At 40.4% G+C, this 21,830-nt stretch overlaps 1 protein-coding gene across 2 annotated transcripts in view; it reads right to left on the bottom strand.

Moving 5' to 3' along the window:
* Positions 1-11,410, bottom strand: part of Sirt1 (Sirtuin 1) — a 69,249-nt gene extending 57,839 nt beyond the window's left edge. The window contains exons 1-2 of one of the 2 annotated variants that reach the window (XM_070104113.1): positions 11,232-11,410; positions 9,009-9,102 (exon numbers count right to left, since the gene is read on the bottom strand). In XM_070104113.1, the coding sequence (XP_069960214.1) occupies positions 9,009-9,102; positions 11,232-11,367 (230 nt within the window). In that variant the 5' untranslated portion in view covers positions 11,368-11,410. The remainder of the gene's footprint in view (positions 1-9,008; positions 9,103-11,231) is intronic. The other variant, XM_070104104.1, reaches the window with a different exon arrangement.
* Positions 11,411-21,830: the final 10,420 nt, after the last annotated feature.

Here is a 21,830-nt window from a genome sequence, read left to right as displayed (position 1 = left end):
AAGTTAGTGAACATAGAAAAGAGTAGGTGATGGGTGTCAAATGAATTTAGATAAAGAAAAATTGGATATCAAATTCAGGGGAGGAGTATGGAAGAAGAAGATGTTTCGGATACAGGGAGTTGGCATTGTGTGGATGGGTTATGAAGGATGAGGTTAATCATATGATGAGGAAAAAAGGTAGTGGTGCGTTGAGGTATATGTGAGTCAAACATTATCTATGGAGGCAGAGAATGTAGAAAGTATAAGTCGTCCAACACTCTTATGGGTGAACTTGAGCTTGGGTAAAATACCTTGCAGCAGACGGTTGGAGGCAGTGGAGTGTCTGTTTAAGGGCAATGTGTGGTATAAATATTATGCAGAAAATTCGGTGTGGAAATTAGAAGGTGTGGAGTTAATAAAAACCATTAGTCAGAGGGCAGAGGGGAGGGTTGTTGAGGGTGGTTGGTCCATTTAGAGAGAATGGATCAAAAGTAGATGACATGGAACATATAAAATCCTATGGGGAAGGGGCCGAGGGCGGGGTAAGATTAGATCTCGAGGGTTGGAGGGGATTGAGGTTTTGTGGGATAAGGGGCTTGGACTTCAAGCAGCGTCGTGGCGTGACATAAGTGAATGGGAGGCGAATGGTACCCAGGACCTGGCGATCTGTTAGTGTGAGCAGGGTAATATTTAGTGAAGGGATTCAGGGACGGTTATTTTTCATATGTTCGGACTTGAGTCTGGAAATGGGAAGTACAATGCCTGCACTTCAAGGAGGGGTTTGGGATATTGGCAGTTTGGAGGATATATTGTATATCTTTATATGTGTATGCTTCTGAACTGTTGTATTCAGGCACCTCTGCAAACAGTGATAATGTGATGATGATAAGAAATGTTGAATGATATGTGAGGGGATTTTCTTTCTTTTTGAGTCACTGCCTCGGTGGGAGCCGGCCGACTTGTTGATATATATAAATATATATATGTATATATATATGTAAATATATATATATATGTAGGTAGTAGGTTGGTAGACAGCAACCACCCAGGGAGGTACTACCGTCCTGCCAAGTGAGTGTAAAACGAAAGCCTGTGATTGTTTTACATGATGGTAGGATTGCTGGTGTCTTTTGTCTGTCTCATAAATATGCAAGATTACAGGCATGTCTTGCTACTTCTACTTACACTTAGGTCACACTATACATACATGTACACATTTATTTATACACACTCATCTGAGTTTTCTTTGATTTTTATCTTAATAGTTCTTGGTCTTATTAATTTTCCTTTTATATCCATGGGGAAGTGGAATAAGAATCTTTCCTCCGTAAGCCATGCGTGTTGTAAAAGTCAACTAAAATGCCGGGAACAATGGGCTAGTAACCCCTTTTCCTGTAAAGATTACTAAAAAGAATAAGAAGAAGAAAATTGTCAAAGTGGGAAGTCTGAATGTGCGTGGATGTTGTGCAGATGATAAGAAAGAGATGATTGTGGATGTTATGAATGAGAAGAAGCTGGATGTCCTGGCTTTAAGTGAAACAAAGCTGAAGGGGGTGGGAGAGTTTCAGTGGAGAGGAATAAATGGGATTAGGTCAGGGGTTTCAAATAGAGTTAGAGCTAAAGAAGGAGTAGCAATAATGTTGAAGGATAAGCTATGGCAGGAAAAGAGGGACTACAAATGTATAAATTCAAGGATTATGTGGAGTAAAATAAAGATTGGATGTGAAAAGTGGGTTATAATAAGCGTGTATGCACCTGGAGAAGAGAGAAGTGTAGAGGAGAGAGAGAGATTTTGGAAATGTTGAGTGAATGCGTGGGGAGTTTTGAATCAAGTGTGAGAGTAATGGTGGTTGGGGATTTCAATGCTAAAGTGGGTAAAAATGTTATGGAGGGAGTAGTAGGTAAATTTGGGGTGCCAGGGGTAAATGTAAATGGGGAGCCTTTAATTGAGCTATGTGTAGAAAGAAATTTGGTAATAAGTAATACATATTTTATGAAAAAGAGGATAAATAAATATACAAGGTATGATGTAGCACGTAATGAAAGTAGTTTATTAGATTATGTATTGGTGGATAAAAGGTTGATGGGTAGGCTCCAGGATGTACATGTTTATAGAGGGGCAACTGATATATCGGATCATTATTTAGTTGTAGCTACAGTTAAAGTAAGAGGTAGATGGAAAAGAGGAAGGTGGCAACAACAAGTAAGAGGGAGGTGAAAGTGTATAAACTAAGGGAGGAGGAAGTTCGGGTGAGATATAAGCGACTATTGGCAGAAAGGTGGGCTAGTGCAAAGATGAGTAGTGGGGGGGTTGAAGAGGGTTGGAATAGTTTTAAAAATGCAGTATTAGAATGTGGGGCAGAAGTTTGTGGTTATAGGAGGGTGGGTGCAGGAGGAAAGAGGAGTGATTGGTGGAATGATGAAGTAAAGGGTGTGATAAAAGAGAAAAAGGTAGCTTATGAGAGGTTTTTACAAAGCAGAAGTGTTATAAGAAGAGCAGAGTATATGGAGAGTAAAAGAAAGGTAAAGAGAGTGGTGAGAGAGTGCAAAAGGAGAGCAGATGATAGAGTGGGAGAGGCACTGTCAAGAAATTTTAATGAAAATAAGAAAAAATTTTGGAGTGAGTTAAACAAGTTAAGAAAGCCTAGGGAAAATATGGATTTGTCAGTTAAAAACAGAGTAGGGGAGTTAGTAGATGGGGAGATGGAGGTATTGGGTAGATGGCGAGAATATTTTGAGGAACTTTTAAATGTTAAGGAAGAAACAGAGGCAGTAATTTCATGCACTGGTCAGGGAGGTATACCATCTTTTAGGAGTGAAGAAGAGCAGAATGTAAGTGTGGGGGAGGTACGTGAGGCATTACGTAAAATGAAAGGGGGTAAAGCAGCTGGAACTGATGGGATCATGACAGAAATGTTAAAAGCAGGGGGGGATATAGTGTTGGAGTGGTTGGTACTTTTGTTTAATAAATGTATGAAAGAGGGGAAGGTACCTAGGGATTGGCGGAGAGCATGTATAGTCCCTTTATATAAAGGGAAAGGGGACAAAAGAGACTGTAAAAATTATAGAGGAATAAGCTTATTGAGTATACCAGGAAAAGTGTATGGTAGGGTTATAATTGAAAGAATTAGAGGTAAGACAGAATGTAGGATTGCGGATGAGCAAGGAGGTTTCAGAGTGGGTAGGGGATGTGTAGATCAAGTGTTTACATTGAAGCATATATGTGAACAGTATTTAGATAAAGGTAGGGAAGTTTTTATTGCATTTATGGATTTAGAAAAGGCATATGATAGAGTGGATAGAGGAGCAATGTGGCAGATGTTGCAAGTATATGGAATAGGTGGTAAGTTATTAAATGCTGTAAAGAGTTTTTATGAGGATAGTGAGGCTCAGGTTAGGGTGTGTAGAAGAGAGGGAGACTACTTCCCGGTAAAAGTAGGTCTTAGACAGGGATGTGTAATGTCACCATGGTTGTTTAATATATTTATAGATGGGGTTGTAAAGGAAGTAAATGCTAGGGTGTTCGGGAGAGGGGTGGGATTAAATTTTGGGGAATCAAATTCAAAATGGGAATTGACACAGTTACTTTTTGCTGATGATACTGTGCTTATGGGAGATTCTAAAGAAAAATTGCAAAGGTTAGTGGATGAGTTTGGGAATGTGTGTAAAGGTAGAAAGTTGAAAGTGAACATAGAAAAGAGTAAGGTGATGAGGGTGTCAAATGATTTAGATAAAGAAAAATTGGATATCAAATTGGGGAGGAGGAGTATGGAAGAAGTGAATGTTTTCAGATACTTGGGAGTTGACGTGTCGGCGGATGGATTTATGAAGGATGAGGTTAATCATAGAATTGATGAGGGAAAAAAGGTGAGTGGTGCTTTGAGGTATATGTGGAGTCAAAAAACGTTATCTATGGAGGCAAAGAAGGGAATGTATGAAAGTATAGTAGTACCAACACTCTTATATGGGTGTGAAGCTTGGGTGGTAAATGCAGTAGCGAGGAGACGGTTGGAGGCAGTGGAGATGTCCTGTTTAAGGGCAATGTGTGGTGTAAATATTTTACAGAAAATTCGGAGTGTGGAAATTAGGAGAAGGTGTGGAGTTAATAAAAGTATTAGTCAGAGGGCAGAAGAGGGGTTGTTGAGGTGGTTTGGTCATTTAGAGAGAATGGATCAAAGTAGAATGACATGGAAAGCATATAAATCTATAGGGGAAGGAAGGCGGGGTAGGGGTCGTCCTCGAAAGGGTTGGAGAGAGGGGGTAAAGGAGGTTTTGTGGGCAAGGGGCTTGGACTTCCAGCAAGCGTGCGTGAGCGTGTTAGATAGGAGTGAATGGAGACGAATGGTACTTGGGACCTGACGATCTGTTGGAGTGTGAGCAGGGTAATATTTAGTGAAGGGATTCAGGGAAACCGGTTATTTTCATATAGTCGGACTTGAGTCCTGGAAATGGGAAGTACAATGCCTGCACTTTAAAGGAGGGGTTTTGGGATATTGGCAGTTTGGAGGGATATGTTGTGTATCTTTATATGTGTATGCTTCTAGACTGTTGTATTCTGAGCACCTCTGCAAAAACAGTGATAATGTGCGAGTGTGGTGAAAGTGTTGAATGATGATGAAAGTATTTTCTTTTTGGGGATTTTCTTTCTTTTTTGGGTCACCCTGCCTCGGTGGGAGACGGCCGACTTGTTGAAAAAAAAAAAAAAAAAAAAAAAAAAAAAATATATATATATATATATATATATATATATATATATATTATATATATATTTTTTATTATTATTATCACACCGGCCGATTCCCACCAAGGCAGGTTGGCCCGAAAAAGAAAAACTTTCACCATCATTCACTCCATCACTGTCTTGCCAGAAGGTTGCTTTACACTACAGTTTTTAAACTGCAACATTAACACCCCTCCTACATGTATTTGGGAGTTGACGTGTCAGCGGATGGATTTATGAAGGCTGAGGTTAATTATAGAATTGATGAAGGAAAAAAGGTGAGTGGTGCATTGAGGTATATGTGGAGGCAAAAAATGTTATCTATGGAGGCAAAGAAGGGAATGTATGAAAGTGTAGTAGTAACAACACTCTTACATGGGAGTGAAGCTTGGGTTGTGAATGCAGAAGCGAGGAGGCGGTTGGAGGCAGTGATGTCCTGTCTAAGGGCAATGTGTGGTGTAAATATTATGCAAAATATTCGGAGTGTGGAAATTACCAGAAGGTGTGGAGTTAATAAAAGTATTAGTCAGAGGGCTGAAGAGGGGTTGTTGAGGTGGTTTCATCATTTAGAGAGAATGGATCAAAGTAGAATGACATGGAGAGCATTTAGATCTGTAGGGGAAGGAGGGCAGGGTAGGGGTCACCCTCGAAAAGGTTAGAAGGAAGGGGTAAGGGAGGTTTTGTGGGCGAGGGACTTGGACTTCCAGCAGGCGTGCGTGAGCGTGTTCGATAGGAGTGAATGGAGACGCATGGTATTTGGGACCTGACGATCTGTTGGAGTGTGAGCAGGGTAATATTTAGTGAAGGGATTCAGGGAAACCGGTTATTTTTATATAGCCGGACTTGAGTCCTGGAAATGGGAAGTACAATGCCTGCACTCTAAAGGAGGGTTTTGGGATATTAGTAGTTTGGAGGGATATGTTGTGTATCTCTATACGTATACGCTTCTAAGCTGTTGTGTTCTGAGCACCTCTGCAAAAACAGTGTTTTTGTGTGAGTGAGGTGAAAGAGTTGAATGATGAAAGTATTTTCTTTTTGGGGATTTTCTTTCTTTTTGGGTCACCCTGCCTCGGTGGGAGACAGCCGTCTTGTTAAAAAAAAAATATATATATATATATACAGTGGACCCCCAGTTAACGATATTTTTTCACTCCAGAAGTATGTTCAGGTGCCAGTACTGACTGAATTTGTTCCCATGAGGAATATTGTGAAGTAGATTAGTCCATTTCAGACCCCCAAACATACACGTACAAACGCACTTACATAATTACACTTACATAATTGGTCACATTCGTAGGTAATCGTTATGCGGGGGTCCACTGTATATATATGTATATATATATATATATATATATATATATATATATATATATATATATATATATATATATATATATATATATACATATATATAATATATATATATAATATATATATATAATATATATATATAAATATAATATATATAAATATAATATATATAAATATATATATAAATAAATATATATATACATATAAATATATATACATATAAATACAGTGGACCCCCGGTTAACGATATTTTTTCACTCCATAAGTATGTTCAGGTGCCAGTACTGACCGAATTTATTCCCATAAGGAATATTGTGAAGTAGATTAGTCCATATAATATATAATATATATAATATATATATATATATAATATATGTATATATAAATATATTTATATGTATATATATATATATATATATATATATATATATATATATATATATATATATATATATATATATATATATATATATATATATATATATATATATATATATATATATATATATATATATATATATATATATATATATATATATATATATATATATATATATATATATATATATATATATATATATATATATATATATATATATATATATATATATATATATATATATATATATATATATATATATATATATATATATATATATATACATATAAATATATATATATATATACATATATTTTTTTTTTTTCAACAAGTTGGTCATCTCCCACCGAGGCAGGGTGACCCAAAAAAAGAAAGAAAATCCCCAAAAAGAAAATACTTTCATCATCATTCAACACTTTCACCACACTCACACATTATCACTGCTTTTGCAGAGGTGCTCAGAATACAACAGTTTAGAAGCATATACGTATAAAGATACACAACATATCCCTCCAAACTGCCAATATCCCAAACCCCTCCTTTAAAGTGCAGGCATTGTACTTCCCATTTCCAGGACTCAAGTCCGACTATAAGAAAATAACCGGTTTCCCTGAATCCCTTCACTAAATATTACCCTGCTCACACTCCAACAGATCGTCAGGTCCCAAGTACCATTCGTCTCCATTCACTCCTATCTAACACGCTCACGCACACTTGCTGGAAGTCCAAGCCCCTTGCCCACAAAACCTCCTTTACCCCCTCTCTCCAACCCTTTCGAGGACGACCCCTACCCCGCCTTCCTTCCCCTATAGATTTATATGCTTTCCATGTCATTCTGCTTTGATCCATTCTCTCTAAATGACCAAACCACCTCAACAACCCCTCTTCTGCCCTCTGACTAATACTTTTATTAACTCCACACCTTTTCCTAATTTGCACACCGAATTTTCTGCATAATATTTACATCACACATTGCCCTTAAACAGGACATCTCCACTGCCTCCAACCGTCTCCTCGCTGCTGCATTTACCACCCAAGCTTCACACCCATATAAGAGTGTTGGTACTACTATACTTTCATACATTCCCTTCTTTGCCTCCATAGATAACGTTTTTTGACTCCATATATACCTCAACGCACCACTCACCTTTTTTCCCTCATCAATTCTATGATTAACCTCATCCTTCAAAAATCCATCCGCCAACACGTCAACTCCGAAGTATCTAAAAACATTCACTTCTTCCATACTCCTCCTCCCCAATTTGATATCCAATTTTTCTTTATCTAAATCATTTGACACCCTCATCACCTTACTCTTTTCTATGTTCACTTTCAACTTTCTACCTTTACACACATTCCCAAACTCATCCACTAACCTTTGCAATTTTTCTTTAGAATCTCCCATAAGCACAGTATCATCAGCAAAAAGTAACTGTGTCAATTCCCATTTTGAATTTGATTCCCTAAAATTTAATCCCACCCCTCTCCCGAACACCCTAGCATTTACTTCCTTTACAACCCCATCTATAAATATATTAAACAACCATGGTGACATTACACATCCCTGTCTAAGACCTACTTTTACCGGGAAGTAGTCTCCCTCTCTTCTACACACCTAACCTGAGCCTCACTATCCTCATAAAAGCTCTTTACAGCATTTAATAACTTACCACCTATTCCATATACTTGCAACATCTGCCACATTGCTCCTCTATCCACTCTATCATATGCCTTTTCTAAATCCATAAATGCAATAAAAACTTCCCTACCTTTATCTAAATACTGTTCACATATATGCTTCAATGTAAACACTTGATCTACACATCCCCTACCCATTCTGAAACCTCCTTGCTCATCCGCAATCCTACATTCTGTTTTACCTCTAATTCTTTCAATTATAACCCTACCGTACACTTTTCCTGGTATACTCAGTAAACTTATTCCTCTATAATTTTTACAGTCTCTTTTGTCCCCTTTCCCTTTATATAAAGGGACTATACATGCTCTCTGCCAATCCCTAGGTACCTTCCCCTCTTTCATACATTTATTAAACAAAAGTACCAACCACTCCCAACACTATATCTCCCCCTGCTTTTAACATTTCTGTCATGATCCCATCAGTTCCAGCTGCTTTACCCCCTTTCATTTTACGTAATGCCTCACGTACCTCCCCCACACTTACATTCTGCTCTTCTTCACTCCTAAAAGATGGTATACCTCCCTGACCAGTGCATGAAATTACTGCCTCTGTTTCTTCCTTAACATTTAAAAGTTCCTCAAAATACTCTCGCCATCTACCTAATACCTCCATCTCCCCATCTACTAACTCCCCTACTCTGTTTTTAACTGAGAAATCCATACTTTCCCTAGGCTTTCTTAACTTGTTTAACTCACTCCAAAATTTTTTCTTATTTTCATTAAAATTTCTTGACAGTGCCTCTCCCACTCTATCATCTGCTCTCCTTTTGCACTCTCTCACCACTCTCTTTACCTTTCATTTACTCTCCATATACTCTGTTCTTATTATAACACTTCTGCTTTGTATATATATACTATTTTCTGAAGACTTTACTGCACAGAGTATTTTATGATAATGTTCAATGTGGATCTTATACTTACGGAGTGATGTCATCCTCTAAACTCTGGGGAGGTGTGAGCTCATTGAATCCAGAGTCTGAAGTAATTGTAAATTCCGTACCATTGCTGTAGCTTCCTGAAGAATATATAAAAAATTAAACTATTTACATAATAATAATAATAATAATAGCAATTTATTTAGCATGATACAATGTTTGTACAGAGATGGGCAACATTTAGTTGTGTATTCAGAAAGTCCATAGTTATGCAGAACATTTCAGTTGCATTCATAACAAGTTACTTATGCAGACATGAATTCAATCACAAAAAATCAGTGTAACTTATATGTGGTTTTGAAATATTTACATTAATGTACCTCATAATTCAACATAGTATGATTGAATTTAAACAGGTTTTAAGCAATTACGAGTTATTTACAATAGGCAGTCTAGGTATTTTTTGAGAATGGTTGGTAATATGCCACTGTACATAAAATATCCCAGCATTTTTTGAACATTTTTAAGTTGTCTCTGAATTCATTAATTTTATCCCATTCCAGCACACAACAATGCAAGGTGTGACAATATAACATCTGGCAGTTATGTTTAGTTATGTGTACATCAACCGATGATACTGATGCAACCTCCCAGATACACTTGTAGCTCAGTGGCAGAGAGCAGAAGTGACATCCAAGAGTTTGCTGATTTTGCTAGATGCACTATAGACATGTGGCTCTCCTGCATGACAGAATGATGATAGGTGAACTGACTTGTGCCAATCTCCCTCAGTCTCAAGTCAATAAAGTTCAACTAAAGTTCATTACATATTGCTTTCAAACAGCCCAAGACTGAAATATACTCCCTCCCTGAAGCCACATGTATTTGCAAATTCGTCAGTTCCATCATGCTTCTGAAAACCAATGTGAGATGAAATCACTGGTGTTCTACTCCACTGGCAACAATTCTAAAATATCCATGTCTGGCTTCTGACACAAGCATGTCATAATTGGCACTCATGGAGTTAAAAGCATTTATGGATGATAGTGAATCAATTACAATTCAGGTGTCAACCTTAGAAACATGGATGCATTCCAGCACAAGGAGTATAACAAATAGTTCAGTTTGAAGGGTAGAAGCCCAATTGTTGATGCATGCTTCAATTTCTACACAAGAGCCATCACTGTATGAAAATAGTGGCACTACCTTCTGCACCAGTAGATTAGTGAACAGAGCCCTCAACATAAATAATTTGTGGAAGCGAGTGCTATGTGCTTCAAGAAACATGCTAGGGATCAAGCTGAAGATTCGGTTGTGATTTAAGGTCTTTTGGAAGAAAAACCCATACAAGCTTTCTTCATCACTAGTAAGCACTCCTCTAAATGGGCAAAAAAAAAAAAACTGAATTCCGAATGAATCAGATACATAATTTATGTCAAGTAAAACCAGCGGACACTTCCCTGCATCATGGGAGATTACCTCAGTACAAACCATTATCCATATGCACAAGGAGCTTCACCATCATTATTATTTCATTACAGTATGTCAAATCACTATTTATACAGCTCTCATGTCATGCTCTGTGAATACAGAATTTAAGGTATAATATTTAAAAACAAATTATGAAGAAGGTGGTAAGACCAATAAAAGGTCTCCGTAAACGCCCCCTTTTCAAAGTTAGGTTTAAAACCTTATTATCGCAAGTGAGTTATTATCATCTCAGATTACCGGGAACCTAACATAAATAAATACTTTAAACCCTAAAATAAGAACAGCATTAACATATCAGTGCAAATAAACGCAGAAATAAATTCTTCAATGTATATACACAATACTATTTGAAGTTCCCGGGAGGATGTCATAAGGAGAGTGAGGGGGGTAGTGGAGGAAGGTTGGATGGTGTTAGAGGAGGGTTGGATAGTGTTGAGGCGGAGCGCACACACTACAATCCTCCTCCACCATCACATCCCGATGCTCACTTGTTCCTTTGTTCAATCCCACTCCCCGAAGTGGGCGTATCGATCAAACTGAAACATCTAGGCTTGAGTAACATATATGCTCACCTAAAATTATCTACAAAAATAAAGCATGCGTGAATAAATGGAACGAGGTACTTACAGCGATGTGGAATTCAGGCGAAGCCTTAAAATTAGGTATATATCGGTGCGCGCGCATCCGCCATCTTGGGTTCATCGACTGGTTAGCCCCCGCCAAAATTCTACCTACTATTTAAGTGAAATTAAAAAATAACTCCAGTACTTTCACAGACCTGTAAGTAGCTCCGACGTTCCTGCAAAACAATGGAAGTCACTGTCATATTGTTGGGACGAAGTATCCTCTGGGAAATCGAGTCTGGGTCGTTTGGCAGGCAGAGCGGACTCCATCCCGTATGCTGCGTCCGCCATTGTCGTGCCTCTTGCCTGACGTCACGCTGCGTTGCCAAACCTGGCGACGGCCGTGGCGGCAGTCAGCGGCGGCGGCGGCGGCGGTAACGGCAGAGGCAGAGGCGGCGGCAGCAGCAGCAGCAGCGGCGACAACTTGTGCAGCAGCAACAACGAAGGTCATCAGCGCGAGGTTATGTTAGTCAAGACGGAAGGAGTCCCAGTACTCGGCCACAACTCTGCCTACACTACTGACAACCACACTCATCGCTATTACAACATAAACTTTCATATTTTCCTTTAACACAAAACAATATCTGATCTCATATTTATTGCATAGGTTCAGTTTTGTTGTGAGTTAGATGGTAAAGTTCTTGTGTGCGGAAATATAGCTAAAGAGCTAGTAATGGTGAATGTATTTTCCTCTCTGAGTGAAAAGGGCGGATATAAATACATATACATATATATATATATATATATATATATATATATATATATATATATATATATATATATATATATATATATATATATATATATATATACATATATACATATATACAGCAGCTGTTTGACCACAATGAAAGAAAATACATTCACCATCACTCATTCCTTACACATGTTTCCAGAAGTGCGCAGGCATTACAGTCTAAATGTCGCACCTGCTCACACCATCTCCAGTCATCCTTCAGTGATGGCACTGTACTTGTCACCACCAGGACTGTAACATCCCCAGTCATCCTTCAGTGATGGCACTGTACTTCTCACCACCATAAAGGACCCCAATGGAAATAAGTCACTCTGTCTGACTTTTTTGGGTTATCCTAGGTTCTCTACACATATGCTGCTATGTATGATAATTCTATGTAACTGTATTTGTGTATACCTGAATAAACTTACTTACTTACTTACTTACTAGGACTGTAACATCTCCAGTCATCCTTCAGAGTGCAGGCACTGTACTTCCCGCATCCAGGACTGTAACATCTCCAGTCATCCTTCAGAGTGCAGGCACTGTACTTCCCGCATCCAGGACTGTAACATCCCCAGTCATCCTTCAGAGTGCAGGCACTGTACTTCCCGCATCCAGGACTGTAACATCCCCAGTCATCCTTCAGAGTGCAGGCACTGTACTTCCCGCATCCAGGACTGTAACATCCCCAGTCATCCTTCAGAGTGCAGGCACTGTACTTCCCACATCCAGGACTGTAACATCCCCAGTCATCCTTCAGAGTGCAGGCACTGTACTTCCCGCATCCAGGACTGTAACATCCCCAGTCATCCTTCAGAGTGCAGGCACTGTACTTCCCACATCCAGGACTGTAACATCTCCAGTCATCCTTCAGAGTGCAGGCACTGTACTTCCCGCATCCAGGACTGTAACATCTCCAGTCATCCTTCAGAGTGCAGGCACTGTACTTCCCGCATCCAGGACTGTAGCATCTCCAGTCATCCTTCAGAGTGCAGGCACTGTACTTCCCACATCCAGGACTGTAACATCCCCAGTCATCCTTCAGAATGCAGGCACTGTACTTCCCACATCCAGGACTGTAACATCTCCAGTCATCCTTCAGAGTGCAGGCACTGTACTTCCCACATCCAGGACTGTAACATCTCCAATCATCATTCAGAGTGCAGGCACTGTACTTCCCACATCCAGGACTGTAACATCCCCAGTCATCTTTCAGAGTGCAGGCACTGTACTTCCCACATCCAGGACTGTAACATCCCCAGTCATCCTTCAGAGTGCAGGCACTGTACTTCCCACATCCAGGACTGTAACATCTCCAGTCATCCTTCAGAGTGCAGGCACTGTACTTCCCACATCCAGGACTGTAACATCTCCAATCATCATTCAGAGTGCAGGCACTGTACTTCCCACATCCAGGACTGTAACATCCCCAGTCATCCTTCAGAGTGCAGGCACTGTACTTCCCGCATCCAGGACTGTAACATCCCCAGTCATCCTTCAGAGTGCAGGCACGTAACTGAAGTCCAGCTAACTTGCTGTTTCACAGAATGAGATATTATCTCACTCCAACACGTCAAATCCCCCCCCCAAAAAAAAACTCGCTTCCACTTGCTCCAGTGACTTTTATTATCCAAATAATATAAACTACATTGCATTACTCCCCGATGCATATTACATTTTACAAATATAGAGACGGAAGTATATACCCTTGTATATTTTCTCTTTTTCAAACACTGACAAATTTTTTTTTCCACACTTAATAATCCTATCTTCTTACATTCGCCCTTGATGTTGCTGAGGGCTCTTGATCCGAGGAATTGGACTTCTCTAACCTGACCTGATTGCCTCTCATTCCCCAAGGTGCTGTATAACTAGACCTCTATGGGATTAGAGCTCGGATTATTAACCTGAAAAGTTAGTAGCCCAGGATAACCCAATAAAGCCACTGTTATCAAATTGTATGGATTATTTCATCTGGGGTCCTTTAATCGCCCCCAGGCCCGGTGGCCTGTTGGCTAAAGCTCCCGCTTCACACACGGAGGGCCCGGGTTCGATTCCCGGCGGGTGGAAACATTCGACACGTTTCCTTACACCTGTTGTCCTGTTCACCTAGCAGCAAATAGGTACCTGGGTGTTAGTCGACTGGTGTGGGTCGCATCCTGGGGGACAAGATTAAGGACCCCAATGGAAATAAGTTAGACAGTCCTCGATGACGCACTGACTTTCTTGGGTTATCCTGGGTGGCTAACCCTCCGGGGTTAAAAATCCGAACGAAATCTTATCTTATCTCTTAGGATGCAACCCACACCCTGGTACCTATTTACTGCTAGGCGAACAATGGCAGAAATTGAAAGGAAAAATACCCATCGTTTTCCACTCGTACAGAAATCGAACCCCAATCTCTCAGTGCGCGAGCTGAAGCCAATACCAACTGAGCTTCGAGAACCCTTAGTGACATCTAGAGCCTGCTGATTTTGCTGGATAAACCTCCTAGTGCCAAAAAAAAAAGCGCCTGGTGGGAATGGGAGGCAATCAAGTTCTTTCTTAGGTAAGGGAGGACAAGTACAGTTCCTTAGATCAAAAGACCTCATCAGCCTCAGTGTATAGTATATATTCCTAGTGCTACATAAAGTACATTGCGAATCCGCCAGCTATTATATACGATTGCTCTTCCGCGCTAGATGCGTTTATATTGATTTGACGGAGTTTTTGAGCTGTCTGTCATGTTTTATATTCTGTATTATTTACTTCCTGTCGACTACAGTGGCTTTACCGTACCCCACATGAGGGTACGAGTGTGGAGAACGGGTATGGTAACGTTCCTAGGCCTTTTGTGTATCCATATGCTCTCGCGCTACCGTCCACAGGATGGATATGGGGTGCACAATAAACTAGCCACTTCGGTGGCAAAATCTAAAAATCTAAATCGCATAGCTCTTAAGAAAGCGCTGACGACGGTACAAAAGGCCTAGAGCTAGAATCTTCACCCCCTAGTAGCTTGTTTTGCAAGTAAGGGGCAACACCATAATTTCTATACTGGGGGTCTTAAAGGTGGCTAGGAAACTCGCTTTGAATTATTATTATTATTATTATTATTATTATTATTATTATTATTACTATTTTTTAGTAATAATAATATATTTAGCTGAGAGATTTTGAGGGGGGGGGGCTGATTATAGAAAACAGCTTTGTTTGATGGGTAGTTGCTCCAATTTCTATATGAGAACCCCTGCTCTGATAATAAACCTATCAGCTTCACCAGTAGGTTGGTGGACGGAGCCATCAACATACATAATTTGTTGAGTAAAATACTGTGCAACTAAGGCATCAGTACAGCTTAAGGCATACTGCTTAACTTCACGATGAATTCTTGATTGTTATCCTAGGTTCTCTACACATATGCTGCTATTTACCTGGAGTTTACCTGGAGAGAGTTCCGGGGGTCAACGCCCCCGCGGCCCAGTCTGTGACCAGGCCTCCTGGTGGATCAGAGCCTGATCAACCAGGCTGTTGCTGCTGGCTGCACGCAAACCAACGTACGAGCCACAGCCCGGCTGATCAGGAACTGACTTTAGGTGCTTGTCCAGTGCCAGCTTGAAGACTGCCAGGGGTCTGTTGGTAATCCCCCTTATGTGTAAGTAAGTAACCATTCTACAGAATTCATTACCTTTGTAACTTCTGAGCTCATTACCTTTGTACCTAGTTCAGCTATCAAAACTTTGGGGGCCCAGTCCCTGGACCCATTACGTACCTCTGTAATCTGTAAATACCTTTGTAACTTGTCATGATTGTGACCAGACTTACCTGGAGTTCATTACCTTTGTAAATTGTGAGTTCATTACCTTTGTAAATTGTGAGTTCATTACCTTTGTAAATTGTGAGTTCATTACCTCTGTAACTTGCTCAGCTATCAAAACTTTGGAGTCCAGTCCCTGGACCAATTATGTACCTCTGTAATCTTTTGACTACCGCCCACAGGATGGGTATGGGGTGCATAATAAACATATTAAACAACAACATAACGTGGAGCCTGGTCTTTCCGGAGACAGGCGTGGAACTCGATGCACTGCAATACTACCCTTAAGAATGATCCATTCAGTCAATGTTGCATAAGAATTAACAACTGGGCGTCTACACTGCAAACTGAATTGTTTGCAATCCTAATAGCGCTAAAGCTAACCTATGACACTGAGCTTGACTCTATCATCATTACTGATTCTATGTCATCATTGAAGGCTCTTGACTCATATAATGACTCCAACAACATGCTCATCGGAGAAGCCAGGTATAGATACTCAAAAATTAGGGACAAAGGAATTAATGTACAATTGCTATGGATCCCATCACACATTGGATTACTCCTTCATGATAAAGTTGATATGTTAGCCAAGAAGAGTACCCAGAAGGAGAATGTAGAATATAACTTTGTTAGGTAAGACACATATGCAACAGTTAGGTATCTTTATTTCGAAACGTTTCGCCTACACAGTAGGCTTCTTCAGTCGAGTACAGAAAAGTTGATAGAAGCAGAAGATACTTGAAGACGATGTAATCAGTCCATCACCCTTAAAGTTTTGAGGTGGTCAGTCCCTCAGTCTGGAGAAGAGCATTGTTCCGTTGTCTGAAACAATATTGTTTCAGACAACGGAACAATGCTCTTCTCCAGACTGAGGGACTGACCACCTCAAAACTTTAAGGGTGATGGACTGATTACATCGTCTTCAAGTATCTTCTGCTTCTATCAACTTTTCTGTACTCGACTGAAGAAGCCTACTGTGTAGGCGAAACGTTTCGAAATAAAGATACCTAACTGTTGCATATGTGTCTTACCTAACAATCTGTCGGTATTTTATACCATTTTAATGTTCAATATAACTTTGGTATAACTGTGTCTAGCATTAGGAATAATATTAGGAGAGAAGTAAAGAATGAAAATGATTGTTATAGGAATGCAGTTAGAAGCCTGAGTAGATCTATAACCCACTATGATAACATGAACGTAGATATGTATGTTTATGGAGCAACGTGAACAGACTGACTGATGTTGTAGTGGCCAGGCTTAGGCTTGGTTACAAGTACTTCTGGCAGTTTGGGAGACACACAGATGATGATCAAACTAAATGTAAATTATGTGATCAGGCATATGGTCACTCTCTTGAACACTGTGTGCTTAATTGTCCACTTATTGAGGAATACAGAGACAGACAGTATAATAACCTATGTGACATGTCAAGATATCTTATTAATGAAAATAAGATACCAGATATACTAAGCAAATTTCCTAAATTTTCTTGTAACAGATAAGTGAACTATAGATATGTAGATATAAATCCATATGTATTCCTGTTAACCCTTTGGGGCCTAAAAAACCATACCCCCGGCCGGGATTGAACCCGCGGTCATAGAGTCTCAAAACTCCAGCCCGTCGCGCTAGCCACTAGACCAGCTAGCCACAATAAGATTCATCCAACTAGGTATATTTCTACACCATAGGAAAGTTAGCACAGGCACCTCTGTGACCACAAATGCAAGTTTTTACAGACGAATCTCCAGCTAGCGTGGCCGTGACGAACTCTAGCTCAAGTCCCTTCACTGCCGTCAACATGACTTTGAGACTCTATGACCGCGGGTTCAATCCCGGCCGGGGGTATGGTTTATTTGCAATCGTGTCATTACGATTTCTTAAGTCACTTTGGGGCCTAGTTCCTAGGCCTTTTGTGTATCCATATGCTCTCGCGCTACCGTCCACAGGATGGATATGGGGTGCACAATAAACTAGCCACTTCGGTGGCAAAATCTAAAAATCTAAATCGCATAGCTCTTAAGAAAGCGCTGACGACGGTACAAAAGGCCTAGAGCTAGAATCTTCACCCCCTAGTAGCTTGTTTTGCAAGTAAGGGGCAACACCATAATTTCTATACTGGGGGTCTTAAAGGTGGCTAGGAAACTCGCTTTGAATTATTATTATTATTATTATTATTATTATTATTATTATTATTATTATTATTATTACTATTTTTTAGTAATAATAATATATTTAGCTGAGAGATTTTGAGGGGGGGGGCTGATTATAGAAAACAGCTTTGTTTGATGGGTAGTTGCTCCAATTTCTATATGAGAACCCCTGCTCTGATAATAAACCTATCAGCTTCACCAGTAGGTTGGTGGACGGAGCCATCAACATACATAATTTGTTGAGTAAAATACTGTGCAACTAAGGCATCAGTACAGCTTAAGGCATACTGCTTAACTTCACGATGAATTCTTGATTGTTATCCTAGGTTCTCTACACATATGCTGCTATTTACCTGGAGTTTACCTGGAGAGAGTTCCGGGGGTCAACGCCCCCGCGGCCCAGTCTGTGACCAGGCCTCCTGGTGGATCAGAGCCTGATCAACCAGGCTGTTGCTGCTGGCTGCACGCAAACCAACGTACGAGCCACAGCCCGGCTGATCAGGAACTGACTTTAGGTGCTTGTCCAGTGCCAGCTTGAAGACTGCCAGGGGTCTGTTGGTAATCCCCCTTATGTGTGCTGGGAGGCAGTTGAACAGTCTCGGGCCCCTGACACTTATTGTATGGTCTCTTAACGTGCTAGTGACACCCCTGCTTTTCATTGGGGGGATGGTGCATCGTCTGCAAAGTCTTTTGCTTTCGTAGTGAGTGATTTTCGTGTGCAAGTTCGGTACTAGTCCCTCTAGGATTTTCCAGGTGTATATAATCATGTATCTCTCCCTCCTGCGTTCCAGGGAATACAGGTTCAGGAACCTCAAGCGCTCCCAGTAATTGAGGTGTTTTATCTCCGTTATGCGCGCCGTGAAAGTTCTCTGTACACTTTCTAGGTCGGCAATTTCACCTGCCTTGAAAGGTGCTGTTAGTGTGCAGCAATATTCCAGCCTAGATAGAACAAGTGACCTGAAGAGTGTCATCATGGGCTTGGCCTCCCTAGTTTTGAAGGTTCTCATTATCCATCCTGTCATTTTTCTAGCAGATGCGATTGATACAATGTTATGGTCCTTGAAGGTGAGATCCTCCGACATAATCACTCCCAGGTCTTTGACGTTGGTGTTTCGCTCTATTTTGTGGCCAGAATTTGTTTTGTACTCTGATGAAGATTTAATTTCCTCATGTTTACCATATCTGAGTAATTGAAATTTCTCATCGTTGAACTTCATATTGTTTTCTGCAGCCCACTGAAAGATTTGGTTGATGTCCGCCTGGAGCCTTGCAGTGTCTGCAATGGAAGACACTGTCATGCAGATTCGGGTGTCATCTGCAAAGGAAGACACGGTGCTGTGGCTGACATCCTTGTCTATGTCGGATATGAGGATGAGGAACAAGATGGGAGCTAGTACTGTGCCTTGTGGAACAGAGCTTTTCACCGTAGCTGCCTCGGACTTTACTCTGTTGACGACTACTCTCTGTGTTCTGTTAGTGAGGAAATTATAGATCCATCGACCGACTTTTCCTGTTATTCCTTTAGCACGCATTTTGTGCGCTATTACGCCATGGTCACACTTGTCGAAGGCTTTTGCAAAGTCGGTATATATTACATCTGCATTCTTTTTGTCTTCTAGTGCATTTAGGACCTTGTCGTAGTGATCCAATAGTTGAGACAGACAGGAGCGACCTGTTCTAAACCCATGTTGCCCTGGGTTGTGTAACTGATGGGTTTCTAGATGGGTGGTGATCTTGCTTCTTAGGACCCTTTCAAAGATTTTTATGATATGGGATGTTAGTGCTATTGGTCTGTAGTTCTTTGCTGTTGCTTTACTGCCCCCTTTGTGGAGTGGGGCTATATCTGTTGTTTTTAGTAACTGAGGGACGACCCCCGTGTCCATGCTCCCTCTCCATAGGATGGAGAAGGCTCGTGATAGGGGCTTCTTGCAGTTCTTGATGAACACAGAGTTCCATGAGTCTGGCCCTGGGGCAGAGTGCATGGGCATGTCATTTATCGCCTGTTCGAAGTCATTTGGCGTCAGGATAACATCGGATAGGCTTGTGTTAATCAAATTTTGTGGCTCTCTCATAAAAAATTCATTTTGATCTTCGACTCTCAGTCTGGTTAGCGGCTTGCTAAAAACTGAGTCATATTGGGACTTGAGTAGCTCACTCATTTCCTTGCTGTCATCTGTGTAGGACCCATCTTGTTTAAGTAGGGGCCCAATACTGGACGTTGTTCTCGATTTTGATTTGGCATAGGAGAAGAAATACTTTGGGTTTCTTTCGATTTCATTTATGGCTTTTAGTTCTTCCCGCGATTCCTGACTCCTAAAGGATTCTTTTAGCTTAAGTTCGATGCTTGCTATTTCTCTGACCAGTGTCTCCCTACGCATTTCAGATATATTGACCTCTTTTAGCCGCTCTGTTATTCTTTTCCGTCGCCTGTAAAGGGAGCGCCTGTCTCTTTCTGTTTTACATCTACTCCTCCTTTTTCTTAGAGGAATAAGCCTTGTGCATACATCGAGTGCCACCGAGTTAATCTGTTCTAGGCATAAGTTGGGGTATGTGTTGCTTAGTATATCTTCCCAGCTTATATCGGTTAGGACTTGGTTTACTTGGTCCCACTTTATGTTTTTGTTATTGAAGTTGAATTTGGTGAATGCTCCCTCGTGACTAATCTCATTATGTCGGTCTGGGGCTCCGCGCATACATGACTGAACCTCAATTATGTTGTGATCTGAGTATATTGTTTTTGATATGGTGACATTTCTTATCAGATCATCATTGTTAGTGAAGATGAGGTCTAGTGTATTCTCCAGTCTAGTAGGCTCTATTATTTGCTGGTTTAAATTGAATTTTGTGCAGAGATTTAAAAGCTCGCGTGAGTGTGAGTTTTCATCAGAGCTGCCTCCTGGTGTTATTACTGCAACAATATTATTTGCTATATTCCTCCATTTTAGGTGCCTTAAGTTGAAATCCCCCAGGAGCAAGATGTTGGGTGCAGGAGCTGGAAGGTTTTCCAGACAGTGGTCAATTTTTAACAGCTGTTCCTGGAATTGCTGGGATGTTGCATCCGGAGGCTTGTAGACTACCACAATGACTAGGTTTTGGTTCTCGACCTTTACTGCTAAAACTTCCACTACATCATTTGAGGCATTTAGCAGTTCTGTGCAAACAAGTGACTCTGCAATGTACAGGCCAATCCCCCCCCCCCCTTTTGCCTGTTCACTCTGTCACATCTGTATAGGTTGTAACCTGGGATCCATATTTCGTTGTCCAAGTGACCCTGTATGTGGGTCTCAGTGAAAGCCGCGAACATTGCCTTTGCCTCTGCAAGCAGTCCACGGATGAAAGGTATTTTGTTGTTTGTTGCTGGCTTTAGACCCTGTATATTTGCAAAGAAGAATGTTAACGGACTGGTGGTATTGTTGGTACTGGGGGGGGGATTTTTTTCCGGCATTAGTATCTGTATCTGTTGGTTTGGAGTGGAGGCCATCGACTGTAGTTCCACTCCAGGAATGACTGGATTTGGTGTACGATTTCTGCCATTTCTTGCCAGTTTTTTTTCCTTCCTGGCACTAAAAAACCTCTCCCTCTTGAGTGGCTGTGGCTACCCAGGTTTTCCCATGGCCTGGATGTTTTGTATCTTTTTGTCCCCTTTAGATGGTATGCCTGGCAATTTAAGTTATAGCACAGTCTTTGCTGTACTGAAGAGGTACACAGTTCAGGGTGAAAAAGCTTACAGGAAGGGAGTTTGCATTTTCCTGTTGTCATATGGGCATGGCATTTTCTAGGGTGGTCATAGTTGCACGTCCCATCTGTTTTTCCAGATTTCCCATGCCAGCAGATACCGAGTGCATAGTATGTGCACAGGCTATATATATATATATATATATATATATATATATATATATATATATATATATATATATATATATATATATATATATATATATATATATATATATATATATATATATATATATATATATATATATATATATATATATATTATATTATAATCACACTGGCCGATTCCCACCAAGGCAGGGTGGCCCGAAAAAGAAAAACTTTC

The sequence above is a fragment of the Cherax quadricarinatus genome, chromosome 5, assembly GCF_038502225.1.
Source record: "Cherax quadricarinatus isolate ZL_2023a chromosome 5, ASM3850222v1, whole genome shotgun sequence".
Taxonomy (NCBI): domain Eukaryota; kingdom Metazoa; phylum Arthropoda; class Malacostraca; order Decapoda; family Parastacidae; genus Cherax; species Cherax quadricarinatus.
Note: the sequence above shows the minus strand (reverse complement) of the source record. Positions and strands in the feature narration are given on the sequence as shown.